The sequence below is a fragment of the Vigna umbellata genome, chromosome 4, assembly GCF_029865625.1.
Source record: "Vigna umbellata cultivar VRB3 chromosome 4, Vumbellata_1.0, whole genome shotgun sequence".
Lineage (NCBI taxonomy): Eukaryota > Viridiplantae > Streptophyta > Magnoliopsida > Fabales > Fabaceae > Vigna > Vigna umbellata.
The window spans coordinates 34,975,860-34,999,778 of NC_142168.1; the positions used below are offsets into that span (position 1 = coordinate 34,975,860).

A 23,919-nucleotide genomic window follows, 5' to 3' on the forward strand; every position below is an offset into this window, starting at 1 on the left:
CCATTTTGAGTCTATTTTTTCTGTTTTCTTGGTCCGGTGTCTCCTTTTTCTTTCATAATATTTTTTTAGTTTCTTTTAATTTGTAAATTTCTAGAATTAGGTTAGATTTTTTTTGTATAAAAATTAGAGTTTTCTGAAAAATTCCTTAAAAAGCTGTTTTTAGTAGTGTTTTAAGGTAGATAATAATTTTTGTGTTCTTTAAAAAAATTTAAAGAATATAATAAAGTCAGATTTTCTTAGATAGCCTTTTTCTTTTATAAATTTGGATTTCAATCCTTTTCTCTCTTTTTCATTCTTGCAGAAAAGCCCCTGGGCCCTTAGCTGATTTTGCAATTAAGCCCTTGGACCCATTTGCATCATTAAACCAGAAATGCACAGAGCTCTAGAGGAGTTCCAGAGGGAAATTTGTGAGATTCAAATTTTCAACGTAGTGAGCCCAAAGTAGCCATTTGGGGAAGGTGCATTACTATTGTACAGTGTGAGAATTGCGAGAGAGGTCTTGTGAGTACAAAGTGACCGTCAGACCGGCACTGGATTAATTCTTCCTGTATCCATACTGTTGAATTCAATAAAATTCCATTTTTGCTATCAATCTAATTTCAGTTCTGCAATTTAATGTTTTGTAGCCTTTAATTCTTGTTTATTTTGAATTTTTGGTTATACGTTTATGTTTCTTGCCCAGATTTATGTTCCTTGCTTATCTTTTTACCATTCTGCAACTTCCTTTGATTTTTCTCGATTCAATTCAGTCTAGTTTTAAGAGTACTTTAGTTTCTGTAAATAGGTTTTATTCTTCAGATTGATTTGTGAAGTTCATAGTGAAACAGCAATAGTATCACATGTTGAGTTCTTTCCTTCATGGCTTTAATTCATAAATCAAATTTTGTTAGAGATGACTTTATTTATAGTCGATGTAAGACTTTCAAGATATTTTCTTACGTTGAGTATATACTTAATATTTACACTTATAAATTATTGAGTGAAATTTTCAATAAATTTACTTTTTGATAGTTGACTGTCAAGATCTGCACAACTTTTGGATTCTAATTGGATGCCATTACGATTCCAAAGTGGGCGTAAATGTTGCAAGATGTCTTCTTTTGTACGTGTAGTTTCAGATATTTTCTTATGTTTTTCTTAAATACCTTTCATTGAATCTATCATTCTATCATTTCGTGATTAGTGTAGCCTAGTTGTGTAAATGATTGATATTGAGTTTTTAAATTCTTGCATGTTCTAGGTAAGGAATATAAAATTAAAAAAATATAATGAAATACATGAGCAAATTTATTCATAAAATCCAAACAAATATAAAATAATAATGGAACAATAAGATTTTGAATTAAATCTAATAAGTTAAGGTCACACTTTTAATTCTATCTATGTGAGCAAACAAAAGAGTGATTACTGTATAATCAGATAAAGAGTGAAGTAGATTTCCTACAATTTACTCTTTGACTAGTGTTTCCTTTTCTTTTTCTTTTGTTAAATACTAAAATATTAGCCTCAACAAGCACGTGCAACCTATTCTTCACGTTCAAGCACCGTGTTAAATTTTAATAACAAATTGTGTAACGATCATGCGTTTTTTGTTTACAGAGTGTAACAACCATGCTTTTTTTATGACACGTGCGAACAATTATTTCAATTTAAATAAGGTGTCAGGAAAAATTGTTCCTGAAGGTTAGAACTAATTTTTTTTATTTGTAAGTATCAAATAAATTAGTGATACACAAATAAAAATGCGGTTAGTGAGATAAAAACAAATATTTATTTTATGAAAAATTATGTTTGGTAATAATATAATTATTTAACAATTGTTTTTATTTTAAATATATTCATTATTTTTTACAGTATAAATAGTGGTAAACATTAATTTAAATTTGAAAGTTGAGATTCTAAAGACAGAGAGAAGGTGAATTGATAGTGTGGAGTTGATAACGGAGGAAGAAAGGAAGGAAGATATGGGGGCATACAGCAACGTCGACGTTTCGTTGCCACCTTCCTACGACACCGTTTTAGGCCAAAATCCCAGGTTCTGCAAGCACGTTCACGACAACGTCCATGGCAACATTTATCTCGATCCCGTAATTTCCAACGAACAGTTGAATCGTTTCGTTTCTCTGATCTTATTCTCCTGTAGCTACGAAGAAACTGAAGCATATTATTATTATTATTAATTAATCTGATTTATTTTTTTTTCGTTTTGTTCGGTTTTGCAGCTTAGTTTGAAGTTCATAGATACTGAGCAGTTTCAGAGGCTTCGCGAGTTGAAACAACTAGGTGAGTTGATAATCGTTTCTTGAATCCAATTATAAGAGAGTTGTTTAGAAATTAGAAGCTTCCTGAAATTGAAATTAAATACACTTGCATGCTTCTTATTCTAGGAAGGGCCTTTAATGCATTTTATTTTCCTTGTGAACTCACAAATAATTGTTTTGCTTTTAGATTCTTGAATTGTTGTGTCAATGGTGGGATACGTAGCATGAAAGACCTCACTGCTTGGAAGTTATGTAGAAAATTAGGTTAGAGTGGGACCAAGATTTTCAAGGGATGTTGTGGTCATGGTTTCGTTGTGATCCTTTACTTTTCAGGACATTGCAGGCAAATATGGCTAATGCAGTCACGGTTGTGGTCCTGGTGAGTCAAAAAAGACCTCGAAATTGTGGCCAAATTTGCAGTGTTGGACCATTTTTAAGAACCATGACTGGAATATATTTTTGAACGTTCCCGACATCCTGTTTGATTAGTGATAATTTTAATTTGTTTGTTTTGTAGTTTAATCAGGTTAGTTCATGAAAAACTATCAAATATTTAGTTGGACTGCTATGCTATTTTGTTTTAAATGCTAGACATCCTGGCTTCTCCTTTTAGGCAAGAGGATTTTGATTGTCCGCTAGCTGAGAATTTCATGGGAAAGTTTGTTTTACTGCTTTGGGGTATCAAATGTATTTTGTGAAGTATGCCAAGATCTTTGTCTTAAGTTCAATTTAAAATAATACCGAAAGAAGATGCATTTATTGGTCATCAATACTCATATTTCATGTGTGTGTCATGAAATGTTGAGTACTTTTAATGAGTTTTACTTGCAGGAAAAGAATATCATGCATGTATTTAGTAAAAGAGGTTTTGGAGTTTTGGAAGTTCATTTATACTTTCTGTATGGCTTAGTTCTGATATTGAATGACACTATGTTCAACAGTATAGCTTGACAATTGGTATAGCTAAACTGCTTTTGTGTTTAAGCAAGATTATTTTACACAAATTTTGCTTAAGCATGTGAATCTGTTAGTGCGTGTGTGTGTGGGTATTTTGAAATTATTATATACCAGTTTATAGTATGTTGAAAGTCACACAAATGTATATGTTGCATAGATGAGATGAAAGAAAAATTGAATTTTTGCGGAAACTTGAATATTTTATGATGCATTTTATGTTATGACATAACTAACACAAGGATGTCCATTATTTGATTCCCTGCTAACCACTGGCTGTAATAAATCTGTTTCTATAGATAAAAAGTTTCCCCTGTAATGAAATAGAATACATCGAGGATAGTGGTAAATATCCATTTGGTGTCTCAGAAGATAATAAGTTTATTTCTTTGGTTACAAGGTGGTTCCTATCATTTTCATGTAACCTGTAACAGGAATACAGTAGTTGTGAAATTTAATTTTTAAAATGCTGCTTCAAACTCTTTCATGCCATGATGCTCACATGGCTTGATATCCCCTTTTCAATATTCAGTATGTTTAATCTCTCCAATAAATCAATCTGTTTTTATGTTTCAGGTTTTACGCACATGGTTTATCCAGGTGCTGTGCATTCCAGATTTGAGCATTCTCTTGGCGTGTATTGGCTAGCTGGTCAATGTGTGGAAAAGCTTAATAATTATCAGGTATAAAATTTTATTGAAGTATTTTATCATTTTAAAGGTACGGTCTTTCTGACAGGATGTTAATCTGTGCTTATGATCATGCAGGGCTCGGAGCTTGGTATTGATAGATTTGATATTCAAACAGTGAAGCTTGCAGGTATCTCATGTTTCATGGAACTGCCGTTGGTTTTAATCCAATATAATTTCTTAATAATTTTTAGTGCGGATACTTTATTTTCTGTAGGACTTCTGCATGATGTGGGTCATGGTCCTTTCAGTCACTTGTTTGAACGGGAGTTTCTTCCCCAAGTTATCAATGGTTCTGATTGGTAATCTTATTTTTACCTTTTTTATACAATTTTGCATTTAATGATATAATTTATTTCATTTTTCTCTGTATTTTTGCCTTCTAATGTTTAGAGAAAAGTTGTTCTTTTGTCAGTAAATTCCTTAGTTAAGATATTATGTTTTATCTGATTTTTCTTAAAACCATTTTATAACCATAATTCATTTAATGTGTGTCATATTTTTTATGTTGTAGGTCTCATGAACAAATGTCTGTCAATATGGTCGATTATATTGTTGATGAACACCGTATTGATGTTGACTCCCAGATGATAAAAAGGGTCAAGGTAAAGCTACTGGTTTACCATTGTTTCCTTTCCTGCATTAGATTAAGTGTCTTCAGATTTTGAGCATCACTTCCTTAACCATCATAAACGTTATGTCTGATATAAATTAACAAAGTTGTCAGTGTAAGTGATAAATTGGGTGATTAGGCAGTGTAGACCTGGGAACAACTTTCTTCTAGTTTAGAAGCACTGTAATTTTTCTAAACGTGTGTGTGTGTCTATATATATATATATATATATATATATGTATAATGTATTAAATGTGCGGATAGCCAATGTACATCTTGTTGAGAATATTTGCCTTCTATGTTCAATAGTAGCCATAAGTAGGAAATGTGTGTTCAAGCTCTGCCGTAGACATCTTCAAAACATATTTAGAAGGCTGTGTAGCATCCATTTTCCCATCTCCACTTATGTGTGTGGATATACTAATTTGAAAGAGCAATTACGCAAGTTTATGTTCTCAAATATTTGTTCACTTATTCTGAATAAAAGCATATTGCATCTCTCATATAAATGGAAAGTAGAAAGAGGTTTGCATCTTCATTCTCGTAAGTAAGTGATTGATGTTGGCAGGATATGATACTGGCAAGCTCTGAATTTGCTCCTCCAAGGGTAAGGTTTTTAATTTATTCTATTTTATATTTTCTATTCTCTAGGCTTAATTATTAAAAGTTTTGATGGATGATTTTGTTTATTCTTACCAAAGTTATTTGTTACCCGTTTATCCTTTTTCTTTTATATTTTTTTCCCAATTGTTGGTTATTTAGAGCTCAAGTGAGAAAAGTTTCTTGTATGATATTGTTGCAAATGGGCGAAATGGAATTGATGTTGACAAGTAAGTAAACAGAAAATTTAGCTGTCAAATCTGGTTTATTGATACTTTTTACATACTGTCCTTCATGTATTCTTTGAGTATCTGAGCATGAGTTATGCCATATTGTAATACTTTGTGGAAACTATTGCTTTGCAGATTTGATTATATTCCCCGTGACTGTCGAGCTTGTGGTCTAGGATGTAATTTTGAATTTCAAAGGTTTCATGAATTTCTTCAAAATGACTTAATTCTTATCGTTTGATAATTCTTCTTAGCTGGAAAGTAAACTTAAATAAAGGCCATGTATCACTTCTAGCATCTTAAATTGTAATTTACCTACAGGTTATTGGAGACAATGTGGGTTTTGGATGATGAAATTTGTTATCGTGCTAAGGACTGTTAGTGTCATTCCTCAACATATTTTCATAATACATTTCTGATTTTCATATCAATTGTGTTTCTAATAGTTCCTTACTCTTGCCTGTGCAATTTGCTAGACCTTACCATCCACAAAATGTTTTCCACTCGTGCTGATCTGTATAGAACGGTTTATACACATCCAAAAGTGAAGGTATGTAGTTGTTTTGTTAGGAAGATTATTTTATTTTAGGTAGATGTAGATCGTTGCCTTTCACCCCCTTTTCCCGTCTATTTAATATCCATAAACTTACCGTTCTTGTTTTTACAGTTTCTAATCCCATCATGATGTTTTCAGGCAATGGAGCTTATGATAGTTGATGCACTTGTTCACGCTAATAGTTTTTTGGAGATTTCATCTAACATACATGATCCTTCTCAGTACTGGAAGGTTACAAGGGCTTCTTACTAATGAGCTTGTGTTAAAAACATTTATTCAATGCTCTTTTTAATAATAAAGTGTAGTTTACTTAAAAAAATGCAGCTGGATGACACAATAGTTAAAACTATTGAGACAAGTCCAAGTCAAGAACTAAAGGAGGCCAGGGAGTTGATCCTGCGCATTCGAAGGAGGAATTTGTACCAGGCATGTTTCTAACCTGTTGCTTTTCTGTGATAGTTATCATTACCTGCTGCAATCACCTATTAGGTAGTGGTATTTTCTGAAGCTGTTTGACACGAATTCCGTGTAAACTTGTGTGGATGTGTCTAAATTTACATTACATTGGTCTAAAATGCTTGTGTGATTAACAATTTCGTATTTATTAAATTTTGTATTTAGTTTTTTCGAATCTAAGGATGAATTTTGTTATGTAGTTTTGTAATGAGTACCCTGTACCAAAAGATATGCTGGACAATTTTAAGAAGGTCACTGCTCAAGATATTGTTTGCTCTCAGGTCTTTAACCTGGTTAACCCTTATCATTTGCAAATGGCATCTAATTTTGATTTTTTTTCTCATCATTGAGGAATTCCATTTTGTTTCTTATGTCATTTGACAGAAGAGTGGTGGAGTTACACTGAAAGAGGAGGATGTAGCTGTTTGTAACGTAAAAATTGATTTGACTCGCGGAAAGCATAATCCCCTGGAAAGGTATTGAGTGAAGAATAATCATGCTAGCTGAATAGACCTTTAGTTTGTTTTAGTTTCCTAATATGTTGTCCTAATATATTATTTTCTCTCTTTTTGGTGCATGTTTCTGTGGCAGTATCCACTTTTTCAAGGTAATCTTTTTATCAAAATATTTCTTTAATCATATATTTTAATTGGTTTTACCTTGTTCAGTTTGACAGGTTCTGTTCTAATTAGTTTTAGTTTAAACTGTTTTTTATTATTTCTGTTGGGATACTGGGCTGCAATTGTTGGAAATTATTGAAACATTTAAAGTGTTTTGGTTTGGTCCTTATCATGATGTTTAGCTTGGAATTGAATTATGCTACTTCTATTGAGTTTCCTGGTTCAATAATGTATTCAGGATTATGAAAGCAATGAGAAATTTACAATACCTGATGACCGCGTAAGCCACTTGCTACCTACATCTTACCAAGATATGATAGTTAAGGTGTACGCCAAAAAGCCAGAACTGGTTAGTTAGTTTATCCTATGCTTGTTTGAACTTCTTTGCTTTACACATTCAGGTTGGCTTCACTAACCTTGGTTTGTGCAATCCTATAGGTGCAGGCAATTTCAGAAGCTTTTGAAAATTTTCAATTGAAAACATATGGGATAAAAGCACAGGCGCATGCAACACCACAGAAGAAACGACGTTACAATCCAATTTTATGAGGGAAAATGTATGATAACCATGATGCTATTTTGTTTTTCTTTTGCCTCTATTTTGTCTCACGCTCACCCTTTTTTGCTATACTTCCACCATGAAATATAGTGTAAGTCCACAGAGAACAATGTGACACACTCTGAAGGTTGTACTAGAGTTATCATATCAAAAGAATCAATTACATATATGGCAGTGGTTAAGTGCAACATTTTCATGTAGCTGTATTTGGCAGTGAGAGCAATATTTTCTTGTCACCGCTAGTTGGCAGTCTCAACTTGCAGATGTTTCTGAAATCCCATGTTGATGACAAATTGGTCCACTCTTCATGGATGAGAATCCACCCTTTTAAGGCTACTAACCACTAAGCATTCATTGTGTACTACAATTGTGTCCAGTTGGAAGAAAAAGTCATCTAATTAACTTAATTTCATGTAGGACAAATCCTTCCTTGGATAAAACTGATCGTGGGATTTGACCCCAAGGCCAGGAAATAATGTTCGATTGCCAAGTTGACTCCTTATGGCCGAAAAATCTAAAAGCATATGCGTCTCGTGACTAAGAAAACTTGTGGTGTTAAAGCTACGTAAGTCATAGCCCACGGTGCTTATCTTGATAGCTTAACACATTTCATGCGTTATCACTGATGTGATTTTTGCTGAAATTTTCCTTCTTAAATCATATTAACCTGTAATAATGCCATCAAAGAGTCGAAAGAAACAAGAATCAAATACACATATTACTAAAAAAAATGTGTTGTTAAACTAGCAATTGATGTGACAAGTCCCTAGGAAATATAGGAATAAAAAATGTTTACCAAATTTATTCAGATATTTAAAGCAAAAAATATGAAAAAATTGAAAACCCAAAATGGTATTAAATCAAACTTTTTCATATCAATTTGTTTGGGATCCATTGTGTGTGTTGGGAAGAGACACCCTAATTTTAGGTTTTGACGGTCATGCCTCTGAGATCACGGGTGTTACTACTTAGTAGTGATAGCTCTTAATAAAAATCTCGAGCATTTTGCGATTCAGTTGAAACTTGGCCTCGTGATTCATGTCTATGTTGAGACTTCTGAGACATCTTTTTGGTCACATTAAAGTCCAAAGTTGGCATTCACGGGTAAGCATTAAGCACATCATCATACAAACAGCAATGTTGCTTACCCTTTTAATTCATTGCAAAGCAAATGCCTAAAACTTCATATTTCCTTTTTAGTATTTTCTTTTTGAATAAAACTTCACAAACACACATGAGACTTGTCATACAAACATACACTCCACTATTTATTAACATTTAAAATTTTGTTGAAATTCTAGATGTCGGTGATGTTTGATGTGAGTGTTCAATAAGTTCAATATGCCATAGCACCTCATTTGTCCTTCTTAAATTTGGAATAGATATCTAGAATTGAATATTATTTATTTATTGATTGGTGAAGATAAATCAAGTCCAGCCTGTATCCTAAATTATGATAACGTGTCAACTTTTTTGTACTCATGATTCCAAAGTGTTACACCGACTACAACATCGTGATCATTGAAAATTTGAAAGCATCTCAAAGTGAAACGAATTCAACAGAAATCATTGGGTTTGGTTCACCCTTATAAGTTTGATATTTCATTTTTCAGTCACATATGGTGATGTGATGATCCTAGGTTATGTAGATGCCCATTGAAAATTAGTTTGATTCTTCCATTACACCTCCTTGAGCTTATGTTATTTCACATAAGGTACTTTTATTTTTGTTTATTTTTATTTCTCTTATGGGGTAACATAGAATATCACATTTGATGGCCAAAACTCACTTTCTTTTTTATGTTCTCGTTTTTTTTTTTTTTTTGTATTTTAAATTTCTCATGCTTTTGTTGGAACAAAGTATATGAAAATTCAAGTGTAACCTTCCCCAGATGATCACCAGTTCTAGGTTGGCACTGAAATTCTCTTTCAGCCCAAAGAAGCATTTTCTCTTTATTAGAAGTCTTAAACAAGCCAATACTAGTGAGACATTTGGTTTGTACTAAGCCATGCAGGAAGTCAAATTGACATTAATGGTGAGAAAATAGTCCAGGAAAAACGAATTATGAGAATTCATTTCAATGATGACTACAACAGGGAAGAAGAAGAAAAAACACTTTTTTTTTTCTCTTGTCACCTGAATGCATGCATGGATGTCTCACCAATAAATTTCATATTGATCAGCATAATGAGTTTTGCCAAATGCATAAATGTTTTGGAGTTTATTTTATCCCTTTGAATATTAAGGTTTGATTTATCTCAAATTTGAAATAAATATTATTTTGATTCCCTAATTTTTTAAATATTTAATCTTTTCAATTTTTTTTTAAAAAAATACGCATTTAAAACAGTTTTATATATTAAAAATGTGTTTTTAAAAAATCATTTAGTTCGCTAAATATTTAGAAAATAAGAATGCATGTTTTCAAAATTTCAAACTAAAATATATATTTTTTAAAATTCAAGGAATCAAAACAGAAAATCATAAACTAAATACATAGTTCTTTTATTTAATTTTTTTTCTCTTTGATGATTAATTCATTAGTCTTGCCTCAACCAATATTCCACATATTTATTATAAAGCAAGTAATAACATATTTTTAAAATTTAATTTAATTATAAATTTTCATGTATAATAAAATTGATGGTTTTAACAATGATTAAATTTAAAGTTATGTTTATCATCATACTTATCACAGAAAAGTTCTTTTATGCTTGTAATAAGAAGAATTAAACTCTATCATTTATTTTCAAAATAAATTTATCCGAAGAAAAAATTTATCGTTTATTTTAGATAGAGCCATGAATGAACACACACAGGTGAAGAATGAAAAAAAAAATAACAATTAAAAATTTTCAACACATGAAACTTCTCTAAAAATTAAAAATTGAAAACCATTCGTCTATTTTTTGCAAAAAACAAATTGTTATGGTTTTGTCTGATATGACTTGTATTTATCTCTAAGTATATAACAACTTTAATCCAAATATATTGCTTACTTTTCATACTAATATTTAATTTTGTTTGACTATTTTGTACGTCACTATTTTCATATAATTACTATTATTACTTTTCTTTAATTGTTATTATATCATTCATCAATACATTGCTTAAATTTTACTACAACATTTAATTTTATTTGACTATTTTGTATGTCATTATTTTCATATAATTACTATTTATTTCTTTAAAAAAAATAGGGTTAATTATATTTGTGTCTAGACCATTATATTTTTTTCTATTTTCTTCTTTCTTTCAAATTTTATTCAATTTAGGTCACGATAAGTTATGAATTTAGTCTTTCGTAATCAATATCTTTAGTTTTTTTTTCTTATGTGGCAAACGGTGTGTCACGTTTCCAACCTGTTTAAGATATATGTATTATGTTTCAATGTCAGCCAAATATTCAGATAGCTTAGTCAGATCATAAAGTGTATAGAGAACTCAGATAGCTCAGTAGGAAGTCCAAATAGGTCGGTAAGGTGCATGAAAAACTTAGATAGCTTGGTGGAAAGTCTAAGTAGGTTGGCAAGGTGCATGGAGAACTCAAATAGTTCGGTAAGAAGTTCAAATAGGTCGTTAAGGTGTGTGAAGAACTTAGATAGCTTGGCGGGTAGTCTAAATAGTTTGGTAAATACCTTACGGAGTTATCTAGACTTGTTACACAAATTCGTTATCTGGACTTTCTACTGAACTACTAGAATTTTCCATGCATCTTATCGGACTATCTGTATATCTTACCGACCTTGAACAATTTTAATCTAATTAGAAACATAGCACTTCTTTTGCCACATAAAAAACCATCAACATTTGTCATAAAAGACTAAATTCTTGACTCTTTAAAGAACATGAACCTAAATAAAATAAAGTTTGAAAAAAAAATCAAAAACATATAATAATTTAGAGTTTAAAAACATAATTAACAATATTTTTTATTATATCATATTATTTATTATATATAATTTTTTCACTTTACTTTCTTTATTTTCTCTCCTTTGTATTTTTTTTACATTAAGATATTATATCCATATATCGTTCTACTAAATTAGATTGTGTCAAGTAAAAAGGCAAAAAGATACTTATTAGAACACCTTCTAATATGGTATTAGAGCTCGACTAGAGATAAGACCGAATTATAATATATAAATAAAGTGTAAACCCTACCTTACAAACCGATTTTGTGAGGTTGAATTAAACTTAAACCCACCTTCTAATAATAATTATTTTTCAATTATTTTCGGACTCTCATCGAACAATTAATTAAGCATATAAAATCACACAACATGAAAAATGTAAGAGAACTCATTTTGAATTTCAAACTAGTCCTAAATAATTATTTTAATAATTAAATGAACATCCTCTCTCTATCATGAACCTAATCCATTAGTTTCTCTACAATTTTGCTGTACTGTCTTATTGTTTATATTGGATATATTATATGTCGATTCGACCTGTCACAAACAATAAGGAAAAACAAAAGCAAAACTCTGTTTTGTCCCTGTATGATGGTCAGAGTGTAAATTAATGAAACCATCACCTTCACCAAATTAAAAATCATTTGATTCTATCAAGGGTTGGACTCATCTAAGTGATGCTACCTACAATGGTGGACAAATAAATCATATTTATTAAACATTAAACATGTGAATAACAATTTAATATTACAAATTAAAATTTCAATATTTTAAATATAAGGTATTGTTTTAATCTTTGTTTATCTTTTTATAAGCCTTTTTTAAATTATCTCTTGCTTTAATTATTTATTTTACCAAAAGAGTAATTACTTTTACATTAATATTTTTAAAATAGTTTTAAAATATTATATTTACATTTAAATCAAAATAAAGTTTCTTAACAAATGTATATCAGTTTCAAATATCTTCCATTCAAGAAAAAAGTGCATCCTAAAAATAAATTTTAATATTTCAAAAAATTAATCTCCAGAATTTGATTAGGATGTACTCTTATTTTTCACCAAAGCCACAATTTTATCTAGCATAGGAGTCTAAAGAGTGAGATTTTTGTTGAAAAGTTATTATATTTTGTAAGTATGTAACGAAAAGTTTAATTCCATTATCTTTGTACATGAAAGAGTATGTATTAAGAAATGTCAATAAATATGTTAGCATTGAAAGAAAAATATTCTCTAACTCTAAACATAGATATGTTACAAAAATGAATGATGATTACAAGAAGTTAGACAATTGCCTTTGTGACAAAGTGAGTCCTTTAACTGTTTGCATGATCACCCATTGATGAAGCCAAACAACTTGTCCGAAAGGGATGGGAACATGAAAAGGTGCAACAACCGTGAATGTCATCAATGAAAAATAAAAATAGAAGAAAATGAAAAAGGAAACAGAAAAACAAAGACACACCAAACAAGAGAGAGCCACAGAGACGCACAGAAAGAGATCTTTGGTTTCAATAAATTAGAAGAAGTTGAAGGTTTTGTTAATCGGAGGGAACCAAAGTGGGGCAGAAACACACGTCGTGTTCAGGCAAAATCCATGTGCCCACATGGATGATTGAGAGAGAGAGAGAGAGAGAGAGAGTGAGTGAGAGAGTAAGGGTGAGAGAGTGTTATATTTAGGACCTCAACATCACCACAGGTATAACAGCAGCAGCACCTGCAGTGGCAGCATAAGCATACAGTAGTAGAAGAGGAGAGACACGAGAGACCCACCAAGGAAATTTTGTTCAAGACCAGAACTTGGTCGTAAAGTTAGCATCTTTTGATGATTTTGAGTGGCTCGAGGTTCAAAGTCCATAGTGGGGTGTGGTGAATTTTATTTTGGAGTGGGGGAGGAAGAGAAGAGGTGAGAGAGATGAAGAAGAGTGAGAGTGGAGGGTATGTGAGAGCGGATCAGATAGATCTGAAGAGCTTGGATGAGCAGCTTCAGAGGCATCTTAGTAGAGCATGGACTATGGAGAAGAACAAGGAGAAGGAGGAAGAGGAGGTTGAAGGAAGGTCCACAAGAAGCAGACAAGAGTGGGAGATTGACCCCTCTAAGCTTGTCATCAAGGCTGTCATTGCCCGTGGCACTTTTGGCACAGTTCATCGTGGGATTTATGACGGACAAGATGTTGCAGGTAGTACACTCTCTTGTTTTGGTCTCAAGCTTGAAGTGTTTTGAGTTTTCATTTGATGTTTGTCTCTTTGTTTTATTATGTAACTGACCGAGTCTAGAAAGATAGAGGAAAAAAAACATTCATGATTTGTTTTTCCCTCCCTTTTGTTGCACTGTATTGTTTAACACCACGCCCATGTGCAAAGGGGAAGTTTTATTCACTTGTGGAAGTTCATGCAGTTGGTGCTTTTAAGGTGTACTTGCATAATGTGCACATGCTCCCAAACTGTAGGGTTTTTGGTTTTTCGGCCTTCTTTTGTGTGATTATCAAGGTTTCATTTGATAGACAAGTGCATTATCAACGATGTCTTGCTTAACTTTAAATGGGAGTGTTATGAAGGGTTTGAAAGAGTTGTTCAATGTTATGTATTATTTGGTCTGCAGATCCACTGCTTAAGTTTTATTTTTCATGTTCCTGCTTGTGATTTTGTTTTACTTGTACCTTTGCAATCAAGCAACAACTTTTCCTTGGACATGACTCTGTTCTGCTGTTTTTTGTTTCCTCAAGTTCTTTGAGAAGGCATCCAAGTTGATAGTGTTTGGTTAGCCATAACTGCCTAGCATTGAAACTTTGTGTATCAGGATTTGCACAATCCGTGATTCACAAGATTGAGTACCCTTTACTCCTTTTCTTTTTGTTTTCCCCGGAATTCACAAGATCCAGTTGTCGGACAGCTATGTGCATGAACTTTAGTGTTTATTTCATTTTCAACTTTCTTGTGTTCTTGGTTATTACTGTTGTGCCCCCCTTATTCTTCTAGTGGTAGCCAGTTACAGGAGCTCTTCTCGTGAGAGGTAAAATCATCAGTGATGGCAATGCCTTTTTAAGTTTTCATGATTTTCATGATAATAACAATATGCTAAACTTTATTATCTTTTACAGTTCCTGGATGCTATACTTGTTAGATGAATGAACAGTTTAACTTGTGAATGCGCATCTCCTGCTGCTTTCATAACATGCAATCAATGTTCCATTTTGTTTTTCTCAGTTAAGCTCCTTGACTGGGGAGAAGAGGGACATCGATCAGATGCTGAAATAGCTTCTTTGAGAGCGGCGTTTACTCAAGAAGTTGCTGTTTGGCACAAGCTTGACCATCCTAATGTAACCAAGGTAATATTTTCTCCTTCATTTTCACTTCGCCTTAATCATGTTTGTCCTTTATCTTGTGCCGCGGGGACGGTTAACTTCTTTTAACAGGTGGTTTAAATTCTGTTACTTGCTACTGAGTCAAATGATGATGAACAAAATGAAAGAGGGAAGATAATTGATGATGAAGATCTTGAGATTTAATGTGTTACTTGAGGCTAATATTGGACTATGTTCAATCTGGAATGTGGGAAAACATTCTTGGACTACAACATTGTCAGAATCTCAAATAAATTCTCTTAAGATTTATTTTCTGTTTTGTCTCTAATATGTTGGGGCATGGGAAAAGGATTAAGTGGTAGTTGGGTGGGTGCATTAAGATCTGCACCAAGGGGAAAAACCTGTGCAAGTGTACAGGGCAGAAATTTGGTCTGGTCTTCACGTTCCCCCATAAGTAATGCATGAAATTTTCATATAATTTCAAACATTTATGGGAGAATCTTCTTATTCAATCTTACTGTCAAATCCGTTTTGCAGTTTATTGGGGCAACAATGGGAACATCAGAGCTACAGTTACAAACAGAAAACGGTCATATAGGCATGCCAAGTAATGTTTGTTGTGTTGTTGTTGAATATTGTCCTGGAGGTGCTCTGAAGACTTATCTTATTAAAAACCGAAGAAGGAAGCTGGCTTTTAAAGTGGTTGTTCAACTGGCTCTTGACCTTGCAAGAGGGTCCAATCTTTTTGCCTTATCTGTGTCATATAAGCTCAAGAGAATAAGCTTTTTTTTCCTAAGCCTGAGAACTCTTTATTATTTACTTTACAGGTTGAGCTATCTCCACACAAAGAAGATTGTCCACAGAGATGTTAAAACAGAAAATATGCTTCTGGACAAGACACGAACCTTGAAAATAGCTGATTTTGGAGTGGCTCGGATTGAGGCCTCCAATCCTCATGACATGACAGGTGAAACTGGAACCCTTGGTTACATGGCTCCTGAGGTATATGCTCCAATTCCTTTGAAAACATCTCTCTCTTGTGCACTTTTGGGATTTGTTTCAAACACTAATTAATTTCTAGTTCTTGGCTCTGCATACACAAATTTTTGAAACTCTTGAACGTGTTAAATGTGGTCAAATCTGTTGTCTAACTAATTGTGAAAGAATTGAGATGATCATTCTGCTCTTAGAAATATAGTGAAAAATCACTAAAACGAGTTCTTGATTAAAATATTTACCTTTTTTTTTTGGAAAAATAAGACATTGTATTGTTCAATCACTGTTGTCCATACTTTTGTCAGGCATTCCTTTGTTTTATATTTCACCCATCAATTATGTATATATATATCCATGTTGGTTTTGATACATAGTACTGGAAAAAATCTCTACGTCAGAAGGTCCCATTTTCAATTAATAAGATCTTGAACTTCAGCATATCACTAATCTTTAGATATTTACAGCATCTAGCACAAACACTGTTTTACTTTTTCCTGAAAGTATTCTAATGACGACTCTCTTCAATACGAGTCATTCATTTAACTGTAATTGACAGTTCACTCTTTAAAAACACAAGCCTTGGCATATATTCTGCTTATGTTACAATTATAAATAGCTTGGTTTTGCATAAGTAATCCATGTTTTGTTGGAATAGTAACAGATGTTGTATGTATGAAAATCTTACCTGAAGAAATTGAGCAGGTTCTAAATGGTAATCCATACAATAGAAAGTGTGACGTGTACAGTTTTGGCATATGCTTATGGGAGATATACTGCTGTGACATGCCATATCCGGACCTTAGCTTCTCCGAAGTGACATCAGCTGTAGTACGGCAGGTATATGAAGTGTATTAAGTGACTCTGTCAGCAGCATAAACTAACTTTTACCTCTAACAACTGATGTTTTCAAAATCCAAAGTCTAATTCTTTCTCGTGATCTTAAATAAGGACATTTTTTTTCAAAGTCAAATATAGTATTTTTTTTACTTCCATTATACATTCCTTAATCCATGTGCTTTAACCTTAAACATCATATAGTTATGGGAAAGAGGTAGTATTTGCTAACAATCATATCTGATGTTTATGCATCCGTAGTAGCTGTTTTTATTTTAACTAGAATCTTTGTGGAACTTCAGAATCTGAGGCCGGAGATTCCAAGATGTTGCCCTAGCTCTCTGGCAAATGTGATGAAAAGATGCTGGGATGCTAATCCTGACAAGAGGCCAGAAATGGATGAAGTGGTGTCCATGTTGGAAGCTATTGACACTTCAAAGGGTGGAGGTATGATCCCTCTTGATCAGCCTCAGGGTTGTTTATGTTTTCGCAGCTATCGAGGACCTTGAAAGATTTTTCACTGTCAAGGAAATCGATTATGGAGGGATGATATACAGCATTCTGGAAAATCAGTTTGTATTTTATTTCATTGAAGGAATAGGGAAGGAAGACTCAGGATGGAATGCATACACAAAAACTGTGAAGGCCATAGTTAATGATGAGCTCTGCAATTACTTGTTACTTTGTTGGGCTATAATTTTTGTAAAGCTAATTGTGCTCTCTCCTCATTGCACCCATTTTTATAATATTTTCTATGTAAGTTGTACACTTGACAGTAGTAGCATGGATTGTTCCAACACTAATATCAAAGTCCTAAGGGGTCATTTGATGTCCTATGAGCCTACAAGTGATCTGTTTTGGGAAGATCTGCTCATGTGCAGAAAGACACCTATAATATATGGAATAAATATACAATTTGGCTGTAAAAGATGTATCTGTTTTGATTGAGGAAGCTTTTTGTTTATCCAATTGACATTTTAAGTGGTAACTTGCTGACAAGTATATTGAAGTTATCTACTTCAAGTTTATTTCTATTATAGAGAATCAGAACGAGACAAGAACCATGTTGACTAGATGTTACTAATCCTCAAAATTTACAATGTAGTGGTTAATTATTTTTACCAATAAATTTGTGTAGGAACTTATGAAGAAGGACTAGAGTTCATCACCAGTAATAAGAGCAACGGGAACAATATAATTAATTCTTAAATGGTATAATCTAACATGATATTTTAATTGTAAAGAATCTCATGTGAGAATATCTGATTCCCGTCAGAATGGTAAGCTATATATCAACAGTTTATGACCATATGATAAGAAAGAAGTTCCAGATGTTTGCTTATAATCCTCAGATTGGAAAGGTTTTTAATTCTTAAAAGCAAACCAGTTGATCTAATTTTTACAAACATTATCCAACGCTAACCATCTTCTTAAATCAAGTTTCTGCTTCAAACTATCTGTAACACTAGTCATCTAATTCGTCAACGGGGCCACTTCCCCTGAAACTCTGCTATGTATAAAAGATCCTTCTTTAGAAATTCTGATTGAGCTGTACATGAAGAATTCTCTTGTTCTACAACATTTCTGTTAGCTTAATGATATCTTCCACTTTATTTATTACCTTGCAAAACAACAGAACTAGAGATTAGGGAAGTTCCGTATACCTTCTTTTGGGTTACAGCTTCAGAAGAAAGTTCATCTAATAAGGGGACCCCTTTTGAATCAGCTCTGCATCCCACTAGGCCATGCTTGAACTGCATAAATATGTCTGATTTCAAATGTTAGAAGCAACTTCTGCACAAAGATTCTTTCCATGGTCGAAGCTCACAACGACAGGTATAGAAAATCGCATAAATATAAGAAAAGAGAGAAGCTCCACTGCACATTCTTGACCATTTCTGATGTTGGAGATGAGGAGGAAAACTGTTGGGAAAACAATGACCTTCACATACTCAGTGTAAAATTCGGAATACAAGTTGGATGATGCAGCATCCACCACCAAAGAAAGATGCTTTGTTCCCTTAAGATTTTCTTTTTCCTTGCATGAATGTGTGAAAGAGAATATTTGATAAAATGTTATTGTACAGTGTTGTCTTCAATCTTTTAAACAAATTCCCATAAAAATAGTGGAAGAATATTTTCACTTTCGGACAGAAAATAATATATCGATATTTCAGTCGAGATAAAAGAAGGAAAATACTATACAGAAACTCAGACAGAACCATTCACCAACACCATTGTTGAGTTGCATAAGTTTTTAATATTGCCCAAGCCTAATGATTGATGTAATGGTACAAAGAATTATGTGAAGTTCTCTATAAATGGATATAGTTATGTAACATCATTACTCAGGTAAAAATAACCATGACAAGGCTTTTGGTCTTGTGCTTAAATGATAACGAGTGTCGATCCTTTCATAGTTGATGTTTGTGTTCGAAGAGACAAATAAAACAATTCTCCACAGACCTGAATAGTTTCAGATGAATGCCCGAAACTGCATGAGAATGGCCCACAACTTCCTCATTGAACAATCATAATTTTATTGATGAATTGGTGGAATGAAAGTTACAAGCCGGGGTGGTGAATAGTTTTAAAGCATAATAAATTCTCAAGCTGTTTAACTGAATACTAGGTTCTAGTAAAATGAAAACTTGCTTTTCTGATAACAGTGAGAAACTTAAGGGAGTAAACTTTCCACTGTAGTAGCCTGAACTCCTGAATAGCCTTGAAGCAAGTGACAACAAACACTCATGTGGTATTTGTAGCAAAAGCTTAGAAAGTTCACTAGCCAGCAATCTTGTAGCTTGGATTCACCAAATTATCAAGGCCAGAAACTACTTGAATAGATTCTATGACATCACCAACTTTGAGGTCTGCCAAGTAATCCTCGTTTTCTGTTACATATCCAAAGACAGCATACCGACCATCCAATATATTGGCATTACTAGGAGTTAGCTCACTCTCTTTCAATAGCCAAAATATCTGGCTAGAGGCAGAGTTGTTCTCAAATTCCTATTCAACAAAATAAAAGGAGTAAGTAAAAGCAAGAAAAGAATATTAGCATGCTTAAAGAACAGCCATGTCAAAGACTAGATTCTCACATCTCTTGCCATTGCCATTGTACCGAAAGCATTAAATGGAAGCTTTGTTTGAGCCTTGTATAAACCAAGCTCCTGTTCAAACAGATTATTGCAACCAGCAAATAAGAAAGTTTTCAACCTTGAGACGGTTAGAGGAACGTGTTTGGAAGTACAAAATCAAGTTACAAAGGGAAACTTCATGCAAGAAACTAATACTATTAAAGAGCACTTATTTCTTCTGATCATACAATAAGGTCTTTGATAGAAATGCACAAAAGTACACATGCCGCAAGAGTGATAAACAGCTGAAGATTACCTCTAAAGTTGCCTCATAAACAGGTGCCTTTTCTCCATTCACCGTAATTTCTAATGGTATTGTCCTGGTTTTCTCTGTACTTGGATCAATGAAACCCTCAGCAGGGCCTTCAGGATCACCAGTTTGGACCACAAAACCATCCGCTGCCCAAAGTATAAATTTGAAAAAATAAAATTAAGACTATCTTGGTGAATTTAAACTATACGAGAGAGTTTCTACAAATTGAGCTCATACATAGACTAATTTTAGTTTACAACAAAGCTCATTTCATATTTTCTTTTTATTGTTTTTTCTCTTAGAAGTTTTTACGCAGAATTTTGTCCAAACAGACCCATACAAAATTATAGATATCAAGATCATTCAGCTACCATTACATAAGATAAAATCCAGCCAATTTATTCTCATAAAGAATTAATAATATGTATGTATACATCCTTCCTTGTCATTTCCTGTTGTTCAATGAGAGAAACTGGTGTACCTACTACTTATTTCTAAAACATAGCTAGAGAAGGCCTAAAACCTTATTTACCAAACCAGCTATAGCTAAAAAGGAAAACACAAGCAAAAATACATGTCCAATAAAAATAGTATTTGTTACCTCTCTGGATTTCCATGCCATCGTAGAAGTGCCTCTGAACTAAGTCAACAAAATTTCCAGAAGTTACAGGGGCATTGTAACCATCAAGAACAATGTGGAAAACGCATTCTTCCAGATTTGGATTGTCTTTTATCTTGACCTTCATATCCACTGCTGCTCTCCCCTTCAATAAGGGCATATTTTGGTATTCCTCGGGCACTTCAAATGGGAAGCCATCAACCATGTCTTCTTCAACACTGCAGAAATGCAATGCCCCAGGAACATCTCAGCTGCAGTCAATGAAAGGTTCTATATGAGAAAAGTCTTTCTCAAGAAGGTTAATTTTCTAAGTCCTCCTCAATTTTCCACTGGTATGAGGAGGATTCAATTTTTGCCAACATCTGATAAAGCCACGTTACCAGAGGCCTAGGAAAGTCTGTTAGTTAAATTGGACTGAGTTTGGATTCCGCCCACTCAAAACAGATCAAATTTAGCAGGTTTACAACCAAATCGATCTAGAAGGGTCGTGCTAATATGGTTGCAAATCTAGTATGCAATATCAGGTTGTCCAAATGAATGTTTTTCAATGGCTACCTGACTAACTAAACATGACACTTCGCAGCAGTACAGTAGTTAGTCAGACCTTCGGATTTTAGGCACGGTTAGGATATACATAACCAGGACAAGTGGTGGTCTACTGGTTGTACAAATAATTCGGCTCTCTTATTACATTGATGTATGGCAAGGTTAAATTGCTTTGCCCCATAGGTTTAAGGTAAAGCCGACTTGTATCATTGAAGCAACTAACCCTTGTTTCTGTCAGTTCCTATGATCAGATTAAGGAACATGAAGTGCTTTATATTGTCATATAGCACACGCCTATGCATTTTTCTGCAGTGCTAATAATTGCAGAGTCTCAGATTCTTAATGACAAGTAGATAGAATAGAAACTTAAAGAAATGCATCATGACAGAGTGAAAACATTTAAGCAATCCACCAATCTGTCTTTCATTTATTCCAAGGAAGAAGAAAAAAATGTCCTGTTCTTATTGTTGCGTATGGAAGGATAAAGGTCTTTGTGTGGTTTATATAAGTGATTTCTTAATCGAGATGCTTACCCTCCGACATATTGAAGAAGCTCTTTTTGCTTTGGTGCAACTGCATCTCGATTCCTATCCTGTACTATCAGTTCAAGTTCATCTATGCCAGCTTCCAGCTTACTAAGCAATTCAACTCCATGTTCTTTCTTTGACTCAGCTAAACCAGATACGATTAAAGTCTTCCCTTGCTTGAGAGCTCGAGATGCCTGTCTCACATTCTACATTCCATGTAAAGTTAATCAGCTTCTACCCCTAAGGGAAATGAAACACAAAATCCCAAGCACAAGCTGCATACACAATACACTGCTACAGATTGAAGAATAAGAATCTTTAAATCTTATGTCTTACTCTTTCCACAGAGTCAAGTGCCTTGACTCCAGCAATCTTGAGACTCTCTGTGATATCTTCAAGTGGCTTTTGTACTTCTCTAATGGCCTTATTATCAATAGGAAGAGCATATCTCAACAATGCCCCAGGGTCCTTAATTGGTGGTCCAGATATCAAAACAGACAGATCAGAGAACACAGAGTTCGCTGCTTGAGCATTGGTAGGCCACCCCAATGTAGGAACTCCTGTTATTAACCCAACAGCCAGCGCTATAGATATAGCACACTTCTTGAAGGAAAATGGCTTCTCATTCTGCACCAAAATACAACACAATAAGCTTTGCGGCTGTAATCCCACATTGCAGCAATCTAAATTGCAAACATAAGAACACAAGGTCGAGAGAAAACAAATAAAGTACATAAACTCCTTCTAATTGAAAAGAACAGAAAAGGAAAAGAAGTTCAAACAGATAACAACTTAGAAATTTATCAAAACATATATTCCCAAATATTCAGTATATATAATTACCACTGTAGAATAAAGAGTTGGGCAAAGTGATTAACTAGTTGAAAAAACACTACTATTTTTCTAACAATGCTTGATTTAACCTAAGTGCATTTGGGGCAAATGCAAATCCCAAATATCCACCTTCCCAGGTATAAGAGCAGCAGAGAAAGTTAAACCTTTTAAACTGCTTACCATTAGAGCACTCTCAGTGCCTTTTAGAGGATTATCTTTCAAACTATAATGTATAGAACTTACACTCTTTTTCCCTTGTGAAATTCACTTCTACAATTTTCCTTTTTAAAAATAATAATGATAATAATTGTATTCAACATGAGATGAACTAGAAGAGTAAAATGCTGATTGGGTACCCACCACATCTCCATCCCAGATGAGCATAATCACAATTCATGAGAAACAATGAGCATCTACAGTGACAAGATAAAATTTTTAAGAGACTTACATGGTTGTTGCGAACTTCAGAATGATGGGATGGTTGGTTAGAGCAACGAGCATTGAAACCTCGGAGTCCTCGAAGTGGGTAGGACAAACGCCCAGAATGTGTGGTGTTGGAATTGAACCATTTGGGAGTGAGGGAAACACAGTAGTGGCAGGGGATAATGGCTGCCATTGAAATTATGCCAACAAAAACTTCAGAGAACAAATTTCATGTGACACAAAATTGGAGAGAAAGAGACAAACAACGAAAACTAGTTAGTTTGATAAGGTTTTAGGCAAACTTTGAGGTTTGAGTTGTATAAGGGATGGTTGCAAAAAAGGTCACCTTTGAGTGAAATCCATCGTCCATTCATCTTGATCCTGCTTTGGATAAGATAACATAGCAGTGGGTCCCTTGCAAAGGAAACATTTCCTTTCACATAAATATATATTATTTTTTTTAAAAACAGTGTAATTAACTTAAATTTCAAAATATTTTAAATGATTTTTGTACATAAAAGTAATCTGTTATTTGATAAAAAAAATTGAACATTAACTTTTTCTTTTATAGTATTTGACCCAGACAATAAATGAAAATTGATTTTTTCTCACTTAAGTTTTTTTTTTGTATTGAATTAATATGTACAACTTTTTAAGTTAAAAATTTTAAATATATTATTTTATATTTTCCAAAAAAATATTTACTTTCTTTAGAAAATAATTTAAAAATGCGCCACTTGTTTATGAAGTTTTTTTAAATGCTAATTCAGTTCATCCATTTCATTTTTTCTTCACTCTTCTTGAAAAGTTAGGTAAATATTTAAAGAAGAACTCTGACAATTTAAAGACGGCAGTTTTATTTAAGAAAAAGAAGAATGATTTTGAGAAAAATGTAACTAAAATTATTGTTTGGAAATTTTATATATATATATATATATATATATATATATATATATATAATTATGTTATGGATTCAAAAATATTTTGAAT

At 33.1% G+C, this 23,919-nt stretch overlaps 3 protein-coding genes across 5 annotated transcripts; 2 read left to right on the top strand and 1 right to left on the bottom strand.

The window, feature by feature from the left end:
- Positions 1-1,881: 1,881 nt before the first annotated feature.
- On the top strand, positions 1,882-7,738 carry LOC124844640 (uncharacterized). Of its 2 annotated transcripts, none has more exons than XM_088114217.1 (18): positions 1,882-2,087; positions 2,223-2,283; positions 3,792-3,898; positions 3,983-4,034; positions 4,122-4,206; positions 4,419-4,509; positions 5,086-5,124; positions 5,280-5,347; positions 5,483-5,545; positions 5,669-5,724; positions 5,824-5,897; positions 6,042-6,134; positions 6,228-6,329; positions 6,560-6,640; positions 6,744-6,835; positions 6,951-6,966; positions 7,218-7,328; positions 7,418-7,738. In XM_088114217.1, the coding sequence occupies exons 1-18, from the start codon at positions 1,965-1,967 to the stop codon at positions 7,526-7,528; spliced, it is 1,425 nt and encodes a 474-aa protein (XP_087970343.1). In that variant the 5' UTR covers positions 1,882-1,964; the 3' UTR covers positions 7,529-7,738. The 2 variants fall into 2 exon arrangements, with proteins under 2 accessions (XP_087970343.1, XP_087970344.1); XM_088114218.1 differs by lacking the exon at positions 1,882-2,087 and adding an exon at positions 2,595-2,640.
- Positions 7,739-12,724: 4,986 nt separating this feature from the next.
- Positions 12,725-17,268, top strand: LOC124845268 (serine/threonine-protein kinase 54). 2 transcript variants are annotated; one of them, XM_047322373.2, is made up of 6 exons: positions 12,737-13,632; positions 14,660-14,781; positions 15,295-15,491; positions 15,585-15,759; positions 16,456-16,590; positions 16,890-17,268. In XM_047322373.2, exons 1-6 carry the CDS (start codon positions 13,368-13,370, stop codon positions 17,094-17,096), a joined length of 1,101 nt encoding a protein of 366 aa, XP_047178329.1. In that variant the 5' UTR covers positions 12,737-13,367; the 3' UTR covers positions 17,097-17,268. The 2 variants fall into 2 exon arrangements, with proteins under 2 accessions (XP_087970369.1, XP_047178329.1); XM_088114243.1 differs by having other exon boundaries at positions 12,725-13,632; positions 15,295-15,759.
- A 1,835-nt stretch (positions 17,269-19,103) lies between these two features.
- Positions 19,104-23,244, bottom strand: CYP38 (cyclophilin 38). Its single transcript, XM_047322473.2, has 7 exons — positions 22,955-23,244; positions 22,009-22,299; positions 21,679-21,878; positions 20,582-20,817; positions 19,984-20,126; positions 19,689-19,760; positions 19,104-19,599 (listed from the first exon to the last, which is right to left on the bottom strand). The coding sequence occupies exons 1-7, from the start codon at positions 23,120-23,122 to the stop codon at positions 19,372-19,374; spliced, it is 1,338 nt and encodes a 445-aa protein (XP_047178429.1). The 5' UTR covers positions 23,123-23,244; the 3' UTR covers positions 19,104-19,371.
- Positions 23,245-23,919: the final 675 nt, after the last annotated feature.

Excerpts from the sequence above, each read along its gene's own strand:
- LOC124845268 (XM_088114243.1), top strand. The coding sequence starts at position 13,368 with ATGAAGAAGAGTGAGAGTGGAGGGTATGTGAGAGCGGATCAGATAGAT. Across the intron at positions 13,633-14,659 it reads TGACGGACAAGATGTTGCAG|TTAAGCTCCTTGACTGGGGA; the intron begins GTAGTACACTCT and ends TGTTTTTCTCAG. Across the intron at positions 16,591-16,889 it reads CATCAGCTGTAGTACGGCAG|AATCTGAGGCCGGAGATTCC; the intron begins GTATATGAAGTG and ends GTGGAACTTCAG.
- CYP38 (XM_047322473.2), bottom strand. The coding sequence starts at position 23,122 with ATGGCAGCCATTATCCCCTGCCACTACTGTGTTTCCCTCACTCCCAAA. Across the intron at positions 20,818-21,678 it reads CTTCTTCAATATGTCGGAGG|TGTTGAAGAAGACATGGTTG; the intron begins GTAAGCATCTCG and ends GCATTTCTGCAG. Across the intron at positions 19,600-19,688 it reads CAATGGCAATGGCAAGAGAT|GAATTTGAGAACAACTCTGC; the intron begins GTGAGAATCTAG and ends TTTGTTGAATAG.
- LOC124844640 (XM_088114217.1), top strand. The coding sequence starts at position 1,965 with ATGGGGGCATACAGCAACGTCGACGTTTCGTTGCCACCTTCCTACGAC. Across the intron at positions 5,125-5,279 it reads CTGAATTTGCTCCTCCAAGG|AGCTCAAGTGAGAAAAGTTT; the intron begins GTAAGGTTTTTA and ends TTGGTTATTTAG. Across the intron at positions 5,348-5,482 it reads AATGGAATTGATGTTGACAA|ATTTGATTATATTCCCCGTG; the intron begins GTAAGTAAACAG and ends ATTGCTTTGCAG.